Below are 20099 nucleotides of genomic sequence, written 5' to 3'. Positions count from 1 at the left end.
TCTGTTAACGTCTGCATAGCGTGTTTTTCCATCCATCAATCTTCTATGCCGCTTATCCTCATTAGGGTCGCGGGTATGCTAGAGCCTATCTCAGCTCTTCGGGCGAGAGGCGGGGTACACCCTGGACTGGTTGCCAGCCAATCGCAGCGCACATATAGACAAACAACCATTCACACTCACATTCATACCTATGGACAATTTAGAGTCTCCAATTAACCTAGCATTTGTTTTTGGAATCTCACGCACGGGGAGAACATGCAAACTCCACACAGAGATGCCCAAGCGGAGATGCGAACCAATATCATCCCGATCTCATGACTGTGTGGCCAACATGCTAACCACTAGGCCGCCTGTAGCGTGTTTTTTGTAAAAAAGTTACACTAAAATTTTGCCTCAGTTTGCATACATTTTTGGGTTTTGGCTGACAATATGACGCCCGTCTTTTTATGTTATTAACACACTGTGTGAGTCCAACTATGTTCTTAATATATATTTATCACGAGCGTCCTTGTTAGCATAGCTAACAAAATGGCTACAGGAACCTGAAATCAACTATTTCGCCCGTTTGTGATGTCATCAGTGGTTAACTCTCCAAAAGATTAATACACAACACCATTTTATAGTTTTACAATGATAGGTTTACATGCATAAAAAATTAGAAATGCATATAAATGAGGAACGAAGGGGATAAATGAACATTTAAGGTTACTTTTACCTTCACTGAAGACGTGACCGTTCCCAAAGACATGATGTGGCAGCGAGACGCTACACAGACACCACCTGTCTGTTTTGCCATGAGTCATTTTTTTAAATTCAATAGTGTTTCTCACCTTCTGTATCAAAATGGTGGCACTTGCAACTTTCTTTGGCTCCATTTTGGGTTATTGAGGTGAGAAACACCATTGGATTCAAGAAATAACTCACGGCAAAAAGGAAGGTGGTGGTGGTCGCCACATCGTGTCAAGTCAATCATCACGTCTTCAGTGAAGGTAAATGTAACCTTTTGAATTGTTGTCTGCATGTATTTCTGGAACAGAGTAATTGGATTGACATTATTTCTTATGGGAAACATTTATTAGCTTTTGTTTTGGTTAGAGTCAGACGTTTTTGGCACATTGGATTGTTTTTAGCTTGTTTAAAAAATTAAAACTATCAACATGTTCCCCCCGTATTTAAATGTTTCAGTGTGCGGCTCTCGGTGGATAAACGTTTGGACACCCTCGCCATTGATTGACCCCTTAAGTGGTATTGATTTGAAATTTGTCACATAGCTCTTTTTGTTCTACAACACACCCCCGGTAACTTATAAGTGTTTCGTCGAATCACCACAAAATCTGGTACACACCTTTAGGGGACTGCCCAGCACACATCTGTAAAATCTTTAGTCAGATTAGTTAAAATACATGGCTGTACATTTACAGGGGCACAGGTGGGACGGAGTCAAGCCATTGACCATTTGACCATAATGATTACAAAACATTACAGGTATCTGTATTGCATGTGTGCTAGCTTGTTTTGAGTGTAACAGTGGTCATCTGCACAGTCCAGCCCTTAAGTCGAGTCCAGGGAGTGAGGTTTGAACAACGTACTATCCCACAGCCACACCAGCTGGCATCCATTACAGGAGCAACCCATGGGGTGTCCTGATATTAATGTGTGTGTGTGTGTGTGTGTGTGTGTGTAATCCTAAATTAAATGGCTTTAATGTGAAACCAGCGAACTAATGTGGAGGGCTCCCAAATGACAAAACTTTCATCAGAGTAATGTCTCGCTTATAGAGCACACACACACGCACACACACACACACACACACACACACGCACGCACACACGCACGTACACAAGCAGGCACGCATGCATGCAAGCTTTCCAGCTGTGTGTGTCCAAAAAGACCAAGGGGAGACGCACAACATTAAGTGGGTCACTATTTTGGTGCAGTGGTATTCATATACAATGTGATCCAAACATGATCCACACCCCCTCCTCTAATGGACCAAGTGCAGATGTTTTGCCACAATGTTGTACCACACTTGACTTGCTTACTTGCTCAAACACGCACAAGCACACGCAAACGCACACACGCAGAGTCGGTGGGTCCGTGGAGCGTGTGATAAATCGGTTTATCCGCTACTGAAAGGAGGGGATGTGCGCGCACTGGCTGTGGATGCGAGCCCAATATCCGCTGTGCACAGAAGAGGCAGGTGCCCACCAGGAGCTTGCTTCTTTATTTTTTAATGGGAGAAAAAAAGTCATCCCGTCAGGACGTGATTCTTCATCTGAGGACATGGAGTCGTGCGTATTTTTGGTGATACGTTAAGGTTGAAAAGCGCATGGGGGGACCCTATGTAAGAGTCATCAATGGCAGAACTTGAAGTTTGCAGAAATCTCAGTTTGGAAAAGGGTAAGTGTCAAATAATGGTGATGATAATAATAAGAAGAAAAATGTGTCAATTCTCAGAGGAATTCACGTGTGCTTCATTGTGCGTAAACTGTTGATTGTGCTTGTGTGCAAACACTTATGAGGATGGTTGCAGTATATCATACCCTTATATTGCATAACATAAGTCTCTCCGTTGTGGTGGTTTGCAAATGCAATGCACACTAATTGTGCGCAGTCTGGAATAAACAATGCCAAGACGCTGGTCAGGGGCGCCGCCAAAATGTCACCACGGTGCCTGTCAGTAGGGGGCAGAAAAGCCTCACATTGTTATGTGTCATGAAGCTTGCATGATTAGCTCTAGAGAGCTTTAAATATGTCTCTCTAATTGACTGCAATGTTGAAAGGAACCCCACTGGGCCCATCACTGCAGCATGTCACATGACTCATTCAGAACAATGACATAGTTTTCATTTGAAGCTGCCTGGTCACTCTCTTCCTGATGGCTTTTTATGAAAAAATGAATTTGGGCATCCTCTCATCATGAGCTGTACTGTGTTGGAGACAAGAAAAGAGAAAGTCTAATCTCCCCCCACGCCGAAGGAAATGGCTTTTCCTTGTAAAAATGTGTGTCTGTTGATGAAGATGAATCTCAGCACGTTGCCGCTCTCTCTAGTCTTCATCTGCCTCTTCCTCTCTGTCGCCCCGGGCCAGAGAAACGGCTAACAGACACCAGGGGAGTGCTTGCATCCTTCCTCCTCCTCCTCCTCCTCCTCTTCTCTTTTTAGTGAATTCTATTAGCTTCTGCTGCTATTCAATATCCATGTGGTTTTGTTTTGTTTTTTTTTTCTTAATGGAATGTGTACGGAATAATGACAACAGCTGGCATATTTCATTTCATGCACATGTCTCACTGTGCATGTTCAACTTTGTAAACAGGTTGAACACAATGTGGGTGACCCACAGTTAGTTTTCTATTGGAAACAATGGGAATAGAAATACTATATAAAATATAATAATGATATGTAATATAATATGATAATAATGAGTCAAACTATTACCATCGTGACCAGCATTTTTCCTCGCAGTAGTCCTTAAAAAGAGCACAGGGCTGCTGTCATATGTAGAGGATCTTTGACTAGCATAAACATTATTCTGTATATTATACCATATCCACCATTTGGTGTGCTGAACATTTTAAAGTGCAGCAGGGCCTTGCATTAACATTTTACACAAAATAAGAATAATTAAGGGGACAACTCTGCGGACCTTCGCATTTTGAAAATGTGGACCCCAGACCAATTTAGTTGAACAACAGAACAGGTGTCCTTTTCAATTGTTTGCATTTTCAAACTTGAAAACATTGTGGTCATGGAAACAAAAGGCTAAAAATACAGTTTTTAAAGCCTAATAACCACTCTTAAAGTGCTCATGACACCAAAAAAAGTTTGAAAGAGACAATGACAAAATGAAAATAGTAATAAATAAGTAACCTAATCAAATATTTTTGTCATACTGCTGTCACAGATAAATAGTAATGGTAATGGTTTCATTTATTTAGAACATGCATACCAATTCCAATGGAATACATCACATATTACAATTCACAGTTCCACATGTCCAAAAAGGAGTAGGAAGAAGCGAAGCGTATTTAATCCTAACTCCCCGTTTCACATCAATTACAATACATTTGTTCACTTCCTGTATTCCAAATGTACTCTTTGCTGATTTTAAATATATAGGAAAATGATTAGACAGTATAACAATGTGGTACAATAGGAGTCAAGGTTTATAATCACTGTAAGTAAATTATATAACAGACATAGTTGTCACGATACGTTGAAGCTGTCGGCAGGTTGACCCCCAGGGTACAGAGAGAAGGCGGCAAAGTGCAAAAATAAAAGTAATTTTATTGCACAGGACGGGAACAAACTAAAAGTGACAGAGGAAAAACTCTGTGGGAAAAATAATACAAACTATAAACAGGTAGGTGACAGCACGGAACAATCAACGATGGAAATGACAACAACAATGAACCAGCGCGGCGCATACGACGGCGCTGGTCTTTTAACTGTCAGTGATTAGAATTGACCGCAGCTGTGCGGCCACCAGGCGTGGAGTGGCAGTTCCTTCCACCACCCCGGAAGCATCGCTTGCCAGAATAATGGCGCAGGACAGGAAGTACACGCTCCTGTCCTGCGAAGCGTGACAATAGTAAAGTCAAGTAATAATAAATAATTACTGATGTAAGGGTTAATGGTTTTCAGAAACACAGTTGGATGATGAGTGAGTACAGACAATGTGCTCACAAAGAAATGAAGAGTTATTTAGCATTGCAGTGGATTCCGGCCTACTTACCATCCTCATCCTCCTCGATCTGAGTGCAGCCTTTGACACAATCTCTCACTCCATACTCCTGAATAGACTTTCCTTCATCTGCATCAGCCACGCCCCCCTCAGCTGGTTTCATTCTTGTGTCTCAGGCCGCACTCAGTTCATTCAGCTTAAGTTCCACAGATCCCAGTCCTCCCCTGTTACTTCAGGCGTGCCTCAAGGCTCTGTCCTAGGACCCCTCCTTTTCATCATCTACCTTCTTCCTCTTGGCAATATCTTCTCATTAATACAACATTCATGTCAATTGCCTTGTGGATGACACCCAGCTCTACCGCTCTAGCAAACCAAATTCCATCATCCCTCCCTCCTTCCTCACCACCTGCTTAACTGAAATCTAACCCTTGCCCACCTCAAATTTCTTTAAACTAAACTGAAAAAAACAGAGGTCCTTCTGGTAAGTTCTAAATCTACACAATCCAAAGTTGACAGTTTCTCCCTCAGCATCGACAACACCATAGTCTGCCCCTCCCCTCAGGTTAAAAGTCTGGGTGTCATCCTCGATAGTTTGCTGTCATTCCATTCCCACATCAATAACATTACCCAGTCTGCATACTTCCATCAACACAACGTGAGCTGCTGTCTCTTGATGGTGAGCTCTTTTGCACCAGACTGCAACTGTGTGTCGGATGGACGGCACGTTAAGTCTCCACTCAATGTCCTTTCTCTCCCACTCGAGCTTGACAGTCACCCAGAAACATGGCATGCACCTCACGGCGGCGTAGCAAGCAAATAGCACAAACAAGAACATGAGATGCAGTCACAGACGTTGGGTCATCCATCCATCCATTCATTTTCTATGCCGGTTATCCTAAATATTGGGTCATTACATTATTTTTTTTTTCTAAGGCAAACAAAACGACCTTTCGACCCACTTTTGTGCCCCGAGCCACCAGGAGAGAACCACTGGTCTGGCCCATCAGACAATTTACAATATTGTATTTATTTGATCCTGCAAGAGATGCTTGTTTTCTTTATGTCTAATATCATTGAACAAAATATAAAAAATGCATTGTAATTGATAAATTAAAAAACTAATAGGGGAATGTACCTATCTGTATAATTCTTGACTATTGAGGGCACCCACATGTACATACATTGTACATGTATGGACTCCACTTGTATAAGCCACAGGTGTCCATGTTGTAACATAGGATATTTACACAGAAATACACACTATCCATGCAATCCTACCTACACTCAGTGTTCCCACTCGTCACTCGTTAGCTCCAGTGAGAAGTGAGATGCTTTTTTTCATCGGACTTCAACCGCTGACCTTCCTTCAGCTGGGAGTACCGGATTTGTTTAGGGAGTCGTGAGTTGGGCATGCGGATGATGTGACCGGCCAATCGAAGTTGGTGGTGCACTAGTATGGTGGTGATACCATTTACGGTGGCTTACTCCAAAACAGTGACGTTGGTGTGTCTGTCCTGCCAACGAATCCCTAGTATGCTGTCTAGGCATCTTTGGTGATACTGTTCCAGGGCTATCAGATGCCTACTGTAGATGGTCCAACCCTCTGCTCCATACAGCAGCGTGGGGAGGGTAACAGCTTTGTAGACAAGAAGCTTGGTTTGGGTCTTCAGGTCTCTGTCGATGAAAACCCTTTTTCTAAGCCTGGCATATGCACCACTGGCACATCTCATGCAAAGACTGACTTCTTGGTCGATGTCTACATTGGCGGTGAGAAGGCTGCCAAGATAAGGAACGTGGTCCATGTTTTCCAGGGAGATGTTGTTTACTTTTATGATAGGCTGAATGAGCTGCTGTTTAGTTGGTGCTTGGTGGAGGACCTGGCTCTTTTCAATGTTTAACTTTTGGCCCTGGGCGTTATCATCTGCATATTGAAGCTCCATGATAGATGTGTGGCTGACTTTACTTTTGGCCTAAAATCGGTTGATGTTGAGAAGCCCGCCATCAGTCCTGTACACAATTGGGATTCTTTTTGGTAACTCCTTGCCGATGAGATGGAGTATGGTCGAAACAAAGATGACAAAGAGTGGGTCCCTGTTTGACCTCTGTTTTGACTGTTAAGGGCTTGGACTCGCTGTTGCTGAGCACTGTAGCTGACATGCCATTGTGCACTTAGACGTACCAGCCTCCACACACTAAACCTATCCACGAACAAGTGTTCGGCGCTCTCAGCATCTTGGGAACTGTAGTTCTTTTAGCTGCATCATTGTTTAAGATACCCGCAGGGTTCAAAGCGTGTGAAAAAGGTAGTGGCTTATAGTCCAGAAATTACGGTATATTTTTCAATGACTTGGCCTGTTGGTCACTTTTAAAAAACTGAAGTTTGCATACCCCTGCTCTTAAGCCTATGACCAGAATTAAGAGCAGACTGCCCTCACATCCGGAAAGCTTAGCACTTGTTTGAGTGACAACATTTCCGGTCTCCCATGCCCTCGATGACTGATCATAATAATAATCCACCCGGAGGCTCTACCCATTTAGTTACGCTTTTGCCAATACTTCTTCTACCCCCCAGTGTGGCCAAAATAAGCAAGTGTGCTTCTTCTAAGGCTCCTTGAGATCAGACAGTTTGCATGACAGAATGGCTGTGCTGCCAAAGATACTGTATCTCAATCTGCTCACAGTCATGCAGCCATGCCAGCTTTGGGAGGAAGAAAGACTGAGCTTAAACCTTGCGGGGAAAGTCAACATCAATGTGTGCTGACACACACACACACACACACACACAAACACACCGTGATGAAGACTTCAGTTTCTTGCTTTGATGTAGGAGCTGAACTCCTGTACTCGGGGAGCCCCCGCCCCCCGCAGCATCATCGGTGTGCACATTATAGCGCTGCACTTGTCATGTGTTTATTTTTATTCTGCTCCAATACCCCCCCACCACGTATTCTCCAAGGGAAACCTGAGAACTCATTTGTAGCACAGGCGACTTAAGCGCTGCCTTGAGCGCTTCCTAATTAGCTGTAGAGAGTGACTGGGAGATAAGAGTATGTTTTTGTTCTTCTTGCCAACCATTTACAAATGGTATGAAACTTTTAAGTGACTAATGTGAAGGTGCAGTAGAGTATTTTTGGCATTCATTGGGACAAGCGGTATAGAAAGCGGTATGACCTGACATGACTAGCTGAACCAAGAGACGGACCTTGCGTGTGATGGCTCATTTCTTTGATGTCGCCTTCATAAAGTCCTGGATCTAGAAGTCCGACAGCATAGTGTTTCAACGATCAGCAAAAAACACTGAAAAGTTCCCGAACTTCAACTATGCAGAAAATGTGGGGGACAGGCACAAGCCAGAGACTGTAGATGGTGCAGCCATGCAGGGAGGTGCCAAAACCAAGATTGCAAGGGCAAAGCATACCGTACATGCGAGGCATCATTCCTCTGCATTACAAAGAAGAGAAACTGCTTCTTGAATTACTACTGATTGTTTAGATACTGTGCCACTCGCGAGTCAGTGAGCAAGCTTTCTTTGGCAGGAGCCAGTCACAAGCTATCAGTGCACTCACAGCAAGCTTGTCAACCCATTGGTTGTCAGTATACATACCCAATATACAGTCTGACTCACGGTGTGATCTTTTAAAGACACTTTACTAACAGCACTAAATTCAGCACACGGCAACTTCATACTCAAAAGGTGTATATACAAATATCGAAACATGACCCAATGGGACTTTAAAATAAAGAAAAAGCCAACATTGAAAAGTTTCCCATAATGCATTGCGTCTGAGCAACACATTCATTGGGGCGCTGCAATGACGTCACCTTCCCTCCGTCACCTTCCCTCCGTCACCTTCCCTCCGTCACAGTTTCCCTGTCTTTTGGTCCTCTGGCTTATTCTGGTGGACAGAAGCATCATTGCAGCCAATTTCTACAAGTATGCTTTTCATGCTGCACCAATTAAATGGTTTTGTCAACGAAAATGCATTATGGCAACACTTTAAAATGTGTTTTTTTCATATAAAACTGTTTGAGTGTTATATGCTGTGTGATAAGTTTATTGTTGTTTGTAAGATAAAAACCCACGACTCAGACTGTTACATGGAGTAATGACCTCCAATGGGTTGACAAGCTTGCCGTGAGGTTATTTATAGCTCAAGAATTGACTCCTGTCAAATAAAGAGGTACCAGCTCCTCAGGGACTTGTGCGCGCTACAGTCTGCACCTTTATTGTGTGGACATGTGCGACTTATATAACAACAAATCAGGTTTTTCCTTTAAATTTAGTGGGTGCGGCTAATGCACCAGTGTGGCTTGCAGCTTGTTCACCGGATTTAACGGTACAGCTGTTTTTTTCTATTTCTGCTGTTGTTGCTTCTATCTCAACTTTCTTCTTGTAAATTTTCTTCTGGCAATTATGACTTTATTCCCATGATATTTTCACTTTACTCCCATTATATTATACATTTTTCTGCACTGTAAGTTTCCAAAAAAATTACAGCTTTATTTGTTGCTTTGTTTGTTTGTATTTTTTCCTTAATATTTCAACTTTATGCTGCAAAAATGACGTTATTTTAAAGTTAAACTTAAACTCTCATAATAATAACGACGTTTTATTGTTACACTACAACTTTTTTCAGTGAATATTTTGACTTCATTCTTGTAAAAATCACTGTTGATTTTTCCATGTTTGCCGTTTTTTTTTTCTTTTTGTTTTCTGCTGCTGGCCAATAAAAAAACAGCCACTTTGGATACCCCTGAAATATTGAGAAAATAAACAAAACAATCAGTTAATTGATTTAATTGTTTTTGTATATTTGAATTTACCAAATCTTTTCCAATATGCAACTGTGGTACCTCTGGGGACCACATTTGAAAAGAGAACCTTTTATTAGCTGATTGGTAGAAGGAATGTGTTTAAGGACTGGAGTGGAGCAATGGAGGAGTGTTTACGCCTGTGCATTCACTTAGACTGACAGCCAACCCACACACGGTGTCACTCTTCTCTCCACCTTTAATCCAATCTGCAAGGAAGACTTCAGGCCTCCGTGCTCCATGACGCTGCACTTTACTTCTTCATTATGCCGTCAATCTAACGCTGGCAGGTGATTAAAGGCAGCCATATGCTTCTCGCTTATTTTGGCCCGGCCAAGCAGGTGATCGGAGTTTGGAGTCCGCCTGTGCTCTACCTCATTAACGTCACACATGTGGCTTGGGCATTTGTCCCAGCATGGTGCCGCTTCACATCATCGGTCACACACAGCTGTGCACAGTTGACTCACTCTACTGAATGAGGCAGTGAAATAATGCGGAGACTTAATTCAGTCAAAAGAAAGAGGTGTTAAACTTCCAGTCATTGGAGGGTAGGGGGGTCCAAACTTTTTTCCACAGAGGGCCACATGCTGAAAAATGAAAGGATGCAGGGGCCGCTTTTACATTTAGAAAATGTAAAACCCATGTAGAAATGCAAAGATGCTTTTTATATTAGAGAAAAGAAGAAAAAAAACAGCCTGAATCTCAGCTTTGTTATCGGTGACAAAGCATATTATTTTTTACAACTTTCTTCTTGTACATTTATTCTTGTAATGTTATGTCTTTATCCTCACAATATTTTGACTTTGTTATCATAACATTGTAACTTTTACCCAACCTAATATTCAAAAAATTGCAACTTTATTCTTTGTTTTGTTTGTTTCTCATAATATTACAACTTAAAAAAAATATGTTTTAATATTTCAACGTAGTGCTATGTTTTCTCTTAATATTATGACTTTATTCCCTTAATATTTAATCTTTATTCTTGTAAAATGTTCATTTTCTGCTTTAATCATATTTTCTAGAATGTGCTGAGGGCCAATAAAAAAACAGAAGCCGGCTGTAAATGGCCCCCGGGCTGCAGTTTGGACACCCCTGTTGTAGGGATTTTATGGGTATGTGCTTACCTATGCTTTTGATAAAGCCCTGACCTTGCTACATACAGTAAAAGAAAGTGTTAGACCACCATTACATGTTGGTTTAGCAATACAGTGAAGTGAAATCTAAACTCTAAAAGAGTTAAATCTAAAAAAGGTCGGCTGGGCATTTCTGTGTGGAGTTTGCATGTTCTCCCCGTGCGTGCATGGGTTTTCTCCGGGTACTCCGGTTTCCTCCCACATTCCAAAAACATGCATGTTAGGTTAATTGGTGACTCTAAATTGTCCATAGGTATGAATGTGAGTGTGAATGGTTGTTTGTCTATCTGTGCCCTGCGATTGGCTGGCGACCAGTCCAGGGTGTACCCCGCCTCTCGCCCAAAGTCAGCTGGGATAGGCTCCAGCATACCCCCTTAAAAAATTAATTAATCAATGAATGAGAATGAGAAAAAATGCTTATTCTAACAAGAAAAAAGGTTGCAATTTTATGAGAATAAACTCATATTATGAGGAAAAATAATGTAATTTTAGTAGCATACGGTTGAAATAGTAAAGAAAAAATACACAATTTTTAAAAAGTTGCAATATGAGAAACAAACAAAATAAAGTTGTAATTTTTGGAAAATTAGGTTGGGAAAAAGCTATGTTATGGGAATAAAGTCATAATGTTACAAAAAGAAAATTGATGCTCATTTAAGAAGTTGAACAATTTTTACAAATAAAAAAAAAACCCAGCAAAATTGGTAAAAAAGGAACAAAGAGTTGACACTAATAATTTTCACCTATATAGGTGGTCCCCAACCTTTTTTGACCCACGGACCGGCTTGTGTTCTCCCGCGGAGAGGGGGGGTGTTTCGTACATTATAGCGATCTAATTTATCTTATTTTTTATGTATTGTGTAAAACTAAGACATGAATAACATCAATTTAAAAGCACAAAATGAATGGCGACCCACCATCCACCAGTTCAAGTTCCAGCCAAGTTTTTCCAGAGAGATGATTACATTTCTGTTTGACGTGTGAGGTAAAAGGCAGTGAGCTAGCATGAATTCACTTGAGACAAATGTGCACATTAGCACTCAATAAGTCATCAAAACTTACCTTTATGCCTTCCCACATAGTATCAGCATTTGACACCAAATATGAGGTGAAAGAAAAATGGTAAAAATACAGTAGTAGTCTATCTGTGCGGCATGAGATAAAGTTAGCACACGCACAACGGACATGCGTCAAGTGAGACGGATGTAACAGAGAGAATCCGGCCACTTTTCAAAATAAAACATAAAAAAAAATGAAATAATGGAAATTATTTTTTCTTTCTGTGCGGCCCCGTACCAAATGACCTACGGCCCAGGGGTTGGGGACCACCGACCTATATCACAAAGCTGAGATCCAGTTTTTTCTTGAAATATATATAACTTCTTGGCATATCTTACAAAATATCGAAGTGGCAAAGTTGCATCCTTTCATTTATCACTATGTGGCCCTCACTGGAAAAAGTTTGGACACCCCTGATCCAACTGATTGTGCAGGTGTACCTAATGTGTGTGGACAAAAAAAGTTCAACTCTGCCCCTCTTCAGAGTCAGGTCCATAAAGATCACAAAGTGCAGCATTTAGTGTGCAATGGACAGATGGTTTGCTGCCTCACATATCCACCATGTCATGTTGTTAATGCCGGTGCATTATCATGGCTGTTATGTCATACAGTTGATGTTATCCCCTTGCATGGCTCACCCTAATGAGTGCAGCTGACAGCGGGAGACTTCACCACACATCTGCCACTCTTGATCATATTCCACACAACAATGCCCACTGCGTGTGTATCAGTCAAGAGAGTAGGAGGGAGGCGGGAGAGCACAGCGGATGGCCAAGAGGAAGGTGTGTGTGTGTTTTTGGGTGGAGATGAAGGTGCTGACACACATCAGCGCATGAGGGGACGAGCAGCAGGGTTTCTTAGCTGCTGTTAGTCCTTTTGGAGTGAGGATGCTGTGGAGTCCCTCTGAAGTGTCCATCAAGAGTGTTTTCAGAGGTGATAGCAACAGGCGGCACACTAGGACACTACTAAGTTGCACTTCTGTCGGACAACTTCTTTCCCGCATTTCCTGAGGATAAAATGGAGGAATTATATTTTTCACTTTTTGGTCCCACTTTGCCAAAAGTTCCATCCACTTTAATTTACGGTTCTGCGGAGAAATCGGCGGTGTTGACTGTTGCTACTGTGCTGGCGTGTGACATCGAGCACATTGACGGCACCCTGGCAGCACCCCAAAAGTGCAGACTGACACTAAAGGGTGAGTTCATGGTGTTTATATGATAACAACTCTGCAGCAGCAAACTGTGTCTTCCTGTATGTAAGCATCTGTTTCACTCGCCGCCTTACAGTAGCCTCTGCTGTGCATCTGTTTACATGTGATTTTCTGGACACATTATAGGTACACATGTAACACACTTATAATGTTCAATTTACAGTATATGATATTCAGTGAAGGGTTTTTATTATAGAGGTTGTACTTTGCAGTGGTACATGCTCATTGGTGTGCTTAATATTTAGTTGCTTCATTAAAGATGCAAAATAATAGAAACAGCTCTCAGTATGATGCAGTGCAGTAATACACCACTGACATACAACCACAAATATAAACATAAAGGTACATTTATACCGGTGAACTGATCGCACAAAATAAAGCCATAACAGGAGTACACTGCTGATAAAAATTTGAAGACCAATTGAAAAATTGCAAGAATTTACATTTTGCACTATTGGAGCTTAAGGAGGTTCTAAGTAGAACTTCAAAATGCAAAAAGAAGAAATGGGAATGAGACAGAAACACTTTTTACGTAAGCATATAACAAGAATTAAAGTGAAATAGGCTGTTCATCAGCTGGTTAAAAGTTTAAGAACATAGCTCAAAAAGGCCCACAAAATCCCCCTAAAACAGAACTAAAATGTTGAAAAAGGAGTCAGTAATGAGTAGCTGTGCTATTCTTGTCCATCAGCTGAAAAATGGGTTTGTGCATGCTTGCTGCCAGTGTTTCCAGGAGGCTAGTGGGAATGTTGCTCGGGGTGGTGAAGATGGCTTCACGGAGGGCATCCACTGTCTGGAACTGATGTCCATTTTTATGAACTTCCCTTGCCATCCATCCCCAAATGTTCTCAAATGGATGTAGATCCGGGGAACACACAGGATGGTCCAAAAGAGTGATCTTATTCCTCTGGAAGTCCTTTGTCAGGCGGGCATTGTGAAGTGCGTTGTCCTGTTGAAAAAGCCAGTCATTACCACACAGACGAGGGCCTTCAGTCATCAGGGATGTCGCTGCAACATCTCCACATAGCCAGCTGCTGTTTGACGCCCCTGCACAACCTGAAGCTCCATTGAAGGATCATGATGGCGCCCCCTCCACTGTGTCGTGTGGAAAACCTCTCAGGTGGGATCTCCTTGTCATGCCAGTAACGTTTTAAGCCATCAGGACCGTCAAGGTTACATTTTTTGTCATCAGAGAATAAAACTTTCTTCCACCTTTCAATGTCCCATGTTTGGTGCTCTCCTGCAAATTCCAGTTTTTGGCCAATTTTGTGGCAGTGAAGGAGATGTTCTTGTTCTTAAAAGCCTTCTCTTGTGCTGATGGTTATTGGACTGCACTCCACATCAGTAACAGCCTTCATTTGGGCCGAGGATGGTCTCGTGTCTGTGATCCTCGAGCTCAGGGCCAGTGACATTATTTTGGGCCTGCCACTTGACTTTTTTGTTCCATAACCCTCAGGATCTTGGAAGAAGATTCAAATGACTGTCTTATTGTGTCCAATCTCATCAGCAATGGTGCGCTGCGAGAGGCCTTGCTTATGCAGCTCAACAATCCCACCGTGTTCAAAGAGAGAAAGCTTTTTTGCCTTTGCCGTCAAGAGATCAGTGGTTGCTTACACCAGATTAATGTTGTCTCACTCCGATTTTTTGGTGCTCCATTTTGAAGCTCTACTTAGAACCTCTTCAAGATCCAACAGTGGACAATTTTTCAAGTGGTCGTAAAACCTTTTCCTTTTCGACAGCTCCACAACAATTGCTTCCGACACAACGGGGTGGGAGAAGTGAGTATCGGCTGGTAGACCTCACACCCTTTCCCCAGCTTTCCGACATTCCAGCTAGCACTATTTTTTCCGATATATTTTTTTTTAAGGATATTTGAAGAGTTGCTTAGTGGGCTAAGTGGTCTTTTTTATTGAAAATGGGTTCAGGTGTACCTAATCAAGCATCTGCTCAATGTGAGACAGTCGTTTCATACAGTCAGCAATATAAAACTAGTAGTAGCACAGAGGAGCACAATTCTTAGGGTGTCAGAAACTGTGAAAAATGATAATTCTTATAAAAGTACAATTTATGGATGTTTCATGCTTTCATCACAGTATTTCATCATATTGTCCAAGTGGATATTGAAATTGAAGCAGCAGGCGATTGTCTCCACTGCCTCCTTATGCTGTCTAGTTAACTCTTGCTGATGACACACAGTGTGTGTGTGTTCGCGCGTGTGTGTGTGTGTGTGTGTGTGTGTGCGTGGACAAACATGTTGCATATTGAACATTTATTTTGCATGCTGCTGCTGCTGCTATTTAAAGCCCAAGAAAGGAGCAGAAGCTTATGTTTATGCATCATCCGAGTATCCCCGTGACGACTGCATCGTTCACTTCCTGCTATCTTTGATCCTGTGTGTGAGGCGAGGCGCCGCTCATTACCTGCAAGGAGAGGACGTGTTGTCTGATTTGCTGTCATAGAGGTGCATTTTTTGTGTTTGTTTCTCGCAGTTTATTTGTCAGTCAAAGTGGAAAGAAGTCTTCAGCAGAGGAAACAGAGATGGTTTTTATTTTGGAGTGTATGTTTGTGTAAGCCAGTGGTGTACAAAGTGCGGCCCGGGGGCCATTGGCAGCCCGCGGCACATTCTAAAAATATAATTCAAGAAGGAAAAAAAAAACAGCAGCAAAAATGAAAAATTAATCAGTACGTTTACGTACAAGAATAAAGTCAAACTATTGAGAGAAAAAAACCTAACAAGAAAAAGGAATAATTTTACGAGAATTACGTTGTAATATGAGGAAAAGTAAAAACATGGCAGCCATCAAGCAAAATGTCTTTGCGTGGGCATGGATGGGACTTAAACTAATTGTCCATAAGTCATTGATTATTTGTCTAATGATTATAAAACATGAGCATATCTGAATTGCATGTATGCTTGCATTTCCTGGAAAACTGAACCCAATAATAACCAAAGATAAAGCAAAGTGGATCTTTTGCCGGTGTTGTGCTGAGATCTCGACTGCCATGTTTTTGTGCAACTTTTGAGGCACATTTTACCAGACATAGTTTTCAGGTTCCACGTTATAAAAGTAACATAAGGTGACTGTCACTGCGTTAAAAGTGTCAGTTAAAATCCATACGATGAGGTATTACGTGTCATGTGTTGTGGTCCCGACCTCATCCTCATTGTGTGCATCAGAGAGTGGACAAGCTTTGTTCAATCAGAGCGACATCACGTATCCTATTAAAATCTATTAGAATTTTTACTGCCTCAAAGCTTTGATGTGCTATCTGTGCTCGCCGCCGACAGCAGTAATGAGGTTTTTTAACACATGCACCCACACAGACATGCACGTAAACACAATAGTAGGTGCGTGGTGGTACTGCACATGGACCATGAAATTAATAGGAGGGAAAAGAAAAAGGGTCAGAACAAAAAAAAAATGCAATTTTTGCAAAATGTGGAAATATTCTCAGCAAGGTTGCAGACTTAAATATGAAAGAGCAAATTGATTCTTCAGACATAATCTTGCAAAGCTGATAGTGACAAGGTGGAGGCTGGCATGACTGAATGATGTAATCATTTGTTTATTGATTGAGTGAACATGAAATAAATAAGACAAGACCTAATTAAGTGCAGACCTCCGCCAGAGGAAGATGTAGTGCATTTTTTTTTTTAATTTGCTTTAATCTAATCCAATTACCATCTTGACTATAATATACACTCCTGATCCTAATTTGAAGTTGAGAAATTGCAAGAATTTACATTTTGTACTGTTGGATCTTAAAGGAAAACTACACTTTTTTTGGAATTGTTCCCATCATCCACAATCCTTATGTGAGACATGAACACACGTCTTTCTTTTTTCTGTGCATTCTAAAGATATAAAAACAGATACAAAGAGACAGCTCATTACTGCACATAATAGGACACACCTGTCTCGCCAATAGAGACCACTATTCAAACAAAAAACAAAACCTCCAACAAGGTTTTATGGTTTTGTATAAACGCTGTGATCATGTAGCAACAGGTCCATTCATGATAATAATAATACACTAATACTAATACAGTATTTTGCCCTATTTTGTCCATTTTAAGCATTAGCAGAGCTTTTGACAGAGCAACAGAGAAAGGAACGCGACACCTGGCGTTAACTTTTCCAGAAACAAAAACCAAGGGCAGCGGTGGCAGCTCCAATATGTAGTGTTTTTGGCAGTGGCCTGAGGCATTGTGCGCGAGGCACTGACATACTGCGAGCAAGTGTGTGGTGAAGCTAGTCGCTAGCCGGCTACTAGCTAGCTGGTGTGGTGTGGCGAGGTGTCCACTACGCCAGTAACGTAGTTCTTTGGCGTAACAATGTGACAATAATAACAGTGTCGCTGTAGCTTGGTTAATATGCAGGTCACATTATGTAAATGGAGCCTTGTTGGCACTTTTTGGAGGTTTTTTTAGAAGACTTTATAGGCGGAATAAGTGCGTCTCATTTAATGCATTCTCAGCTGCCTCTTTTTAGCTGTTTTTATACCTTCAGAACACACAGAAAAGAGAAAGAGGATTGTGGATAATGGGCAAAATAAAAAAAGTGCTTTTTTTAGGGTGCTTCTAAGTAGAGCTTCAAAATGCCAAAAGAAGAAATGGTAATGAGACAAAAAATGTTTTGAGTAACAAGCATTAAAGTGAAATATTCTGTTCATCAGTTGATCAAAAGTTTAAGAGCACAGCTATTAAAAGCCTTTAGCTTAAGCTTTTGTGTCAGGTATTTACACTGTCATGATATCTTCATGGCTCTTTGAACGCGGTGGGATTGTTGAGCTGCATAAGCAGAAACTCGCAGTGCACCATTGCTGCTGAGGTTGGACGCAGTAAAACAGTCATTTGAAAGTTCTTCAAACATCCTGAGGGTTATGGAACAAAAAAGTCAAGTGGTAGACTCAAAATAGTGTCACCAGCCCTGAGCCGGAGGATCCCATTGGCTGTCCGTCAAGACACAGGACCATCCGTGGCCCAAATGGAGGTTGTTACTGGTGCCGAGTGCAGTCCAATAACCATCAGACGCCATCTGCCAGAGAAGAAGGCTTTTAAGAAGAAAAAAGGTCTTCAAAGGCCTTGTCTCCTTTATTGGCACAAAATTGCCGGGTTGGAATTTGCACGAGAGCACCAAACATGGGACATTGGAAGGTGGAAGAAAAGTGGAACAATGAGATTCAGGTTATGCAGGGGCGTCAAACAGCAGCTGGCGATGTGGAGATGTTGCAGGGGGCCTCCTTCATGACTGAAGGCCCTCGTCTGTGTGGTAATGACTGGCTTTTTCAACAGGACAACGCTGCACTTCACAATGCCCACCTGACTTCTTTTGGACCATCACCCTTTTGGACAATCCTGCGTGTTCCCCTGATCTAAAACCATTTGAGAACATTTGGGGATGGATGGCAAGGGAAGTTTACAAAAATGGACATCAGTTCCAGAGAGTGGATGCCCTCCGTGAAGCCATCTTCACCACCTGGAGCAACATTCCCACTAGCCTCCTGGAAACACTGGCATGAAGCATGCACAAACCCATTTTTCAGCTGATGAACAAGAATACTCATTAATGACTCCTTTTTTGAACTTTTTATTTCTATCTTAGGGGGGTTTCTGTTTTTTTTAAAGATATGGTCTTAAACTTTTGATCAAAGATGAACAGCCTATTTCACTCTAATACGTGTTTGCAATAGATTGCTTGTCTCACTCCCATTTCTTCTTATTACATTTTGAAGCTCTACTTAGAACCTCCTTAAGAGCCAACAGTGCAAAATGTAAGTTCTTGCAATTTTTCAACTAGTCTTAAAATACTGATCAGGAGTAGGGGAGACTGGGGACAGTTGCAACAGGGGACGGTTGCAACAAGCCTTATTTGTCTAATCAGTAACACGCTAGAGTGATGACACTCATACTGCACATGCTCAGTTAGACCCTCTACTCGCCAAGAAGAAAGCAGCCATATTGCGAATCTGGTCTAGCTTCTATCAAGACAAAGTTGTTTTGAGGTATGAAAGTAGCTTTTTTCACGAGCTGTATTTTTGTCATACTATCCTAATATTTTGTATGAATTACTCCAAACCTACCTGGTTTGAATCACTGTTTTGTTGACTATTCAGCAACATTGCTAACATTTGTCCATGTCACTGTGGCTAGTTAGCGCATGGTGTTTTGTCGTGACTGATACTATGGGGACAGTTGCAACTGTTGCAACTGTCCCCATGCTAATATCAAAATAGACCACACTAGGCACAATTAATATATTTTACAGCTCATGATGGGCAGAATAGGGAATCATAATAAGAAATTAATGCTAATGATAAACAAAATAATAAAAAATCTGAACAGAGGAAGGCAAAAAAAAGAATACAAGAACATCAAACCACAAAGAAAAGTGTAAAGAAAACCAAAAAAAAGGAGAGAGAAGAATCAGACTCTGAAGAGGAAGAAGATGTTTGTTTTTTTCTGTGAGTTAGCAGAAATGTTCTGGGTTCTGCAGAATTGTTCAGAAGCTGCTGGAATAGTTCACAGGACAGCAGATTTGTTGGGGAAGAGGCGAGTGTTGCAGTTTTATTTTTTAAGCATTCGTGTGCCTTTAACAAAACTTAAAAATCCAACTTTATATTCACTGGAGTTTTAAAACAATGTGAATTTTGTTCACTAAAACTGTTCACTGTTTGGTCACATGTTTAATAAATGTTTTTTGCACTCCAAATTATAAATTAAACTGAAATATTTAGTTTTTATAGCTTCCGTAACATTTGCACATTGACTCAAAGTAGGCCTATGTTTTACACAAAACTAAATGTATGAAATACTTTTATATTGTATACTGTGGTTATTTCAACAAAAAGCATAACATTTTGGTAAAGTTTACTGTTTTTTGATATGTTGCAACCGTCCCTGATTGGTGTTGCAACTGTCCCCAGGTTTGGGGTCAGTTGCAACGTCTGAATTTTTTTATTCAAATAAATATTGTGATTGATATGTTATATGTAGCCATCTTTAAATGGTATGGCTATTTAGCAGACAGATGTAGGTTTACTATGTAAAGATTTGGTGTGCCTAGTCTGAATAATCTCTGAGTAATTGAGAGTAATGTAAAAAGTGTTGCAACTGTCCCCAGTCTCCCCTACATAAGATGACCCTGACTTTAAGACGCCCAACTTTAAGTTACTACCTTTAAGTGGGTCTCTGTGTC

General features: G+C 41.3%; 1 protein-coding gene across 2 annotated transcripts in view; it reads left to right on the top strand.

Moving 5' to 3' along the window:
- The first annotated feature begins 12433 nt into the window (after positions 1-12433).
- Positions 12434-20099, top strand: part of plch1 (phospholipase C, eta 1) — a 71837-nt gene continuing 64171 nt past the window's right edge. For both annotated transcript variants that reach the window (XM_054794563.1, XM_054794562.1), the window contains exon 1: positions 12434-12885. In XM_054794563.1, the coding sequence (XP_054650538.1) occupies positions 12708-12885 (178 nt within the window). In that variant the 5' untranslated portion in view covers positions 12434-12707. The remainder of the gene's footprint in view (positions 12886-20099) is intronic.

This window comes from Dunckerocampus dactyliophorus, chromosome 12, assembly GCF_027744805.1.
Source record: "Dunckerocampus dactyliophorus isolate RoL2022-P2 chromosome 12, RoL_Ddac_1.1, whole genome shotgun sequence".
NCBI lineage: Eukaryota > Metazoa > Chordata > Actinopteri > Syngnathiformes > Syngnathidae > Dunckerocampus > Dunckerocampus dactyliophorus.
Note: the sequence above shows the minus strand (reverse complement) of the source record. Positions and strands in the feature narration are given on the sequence as shown.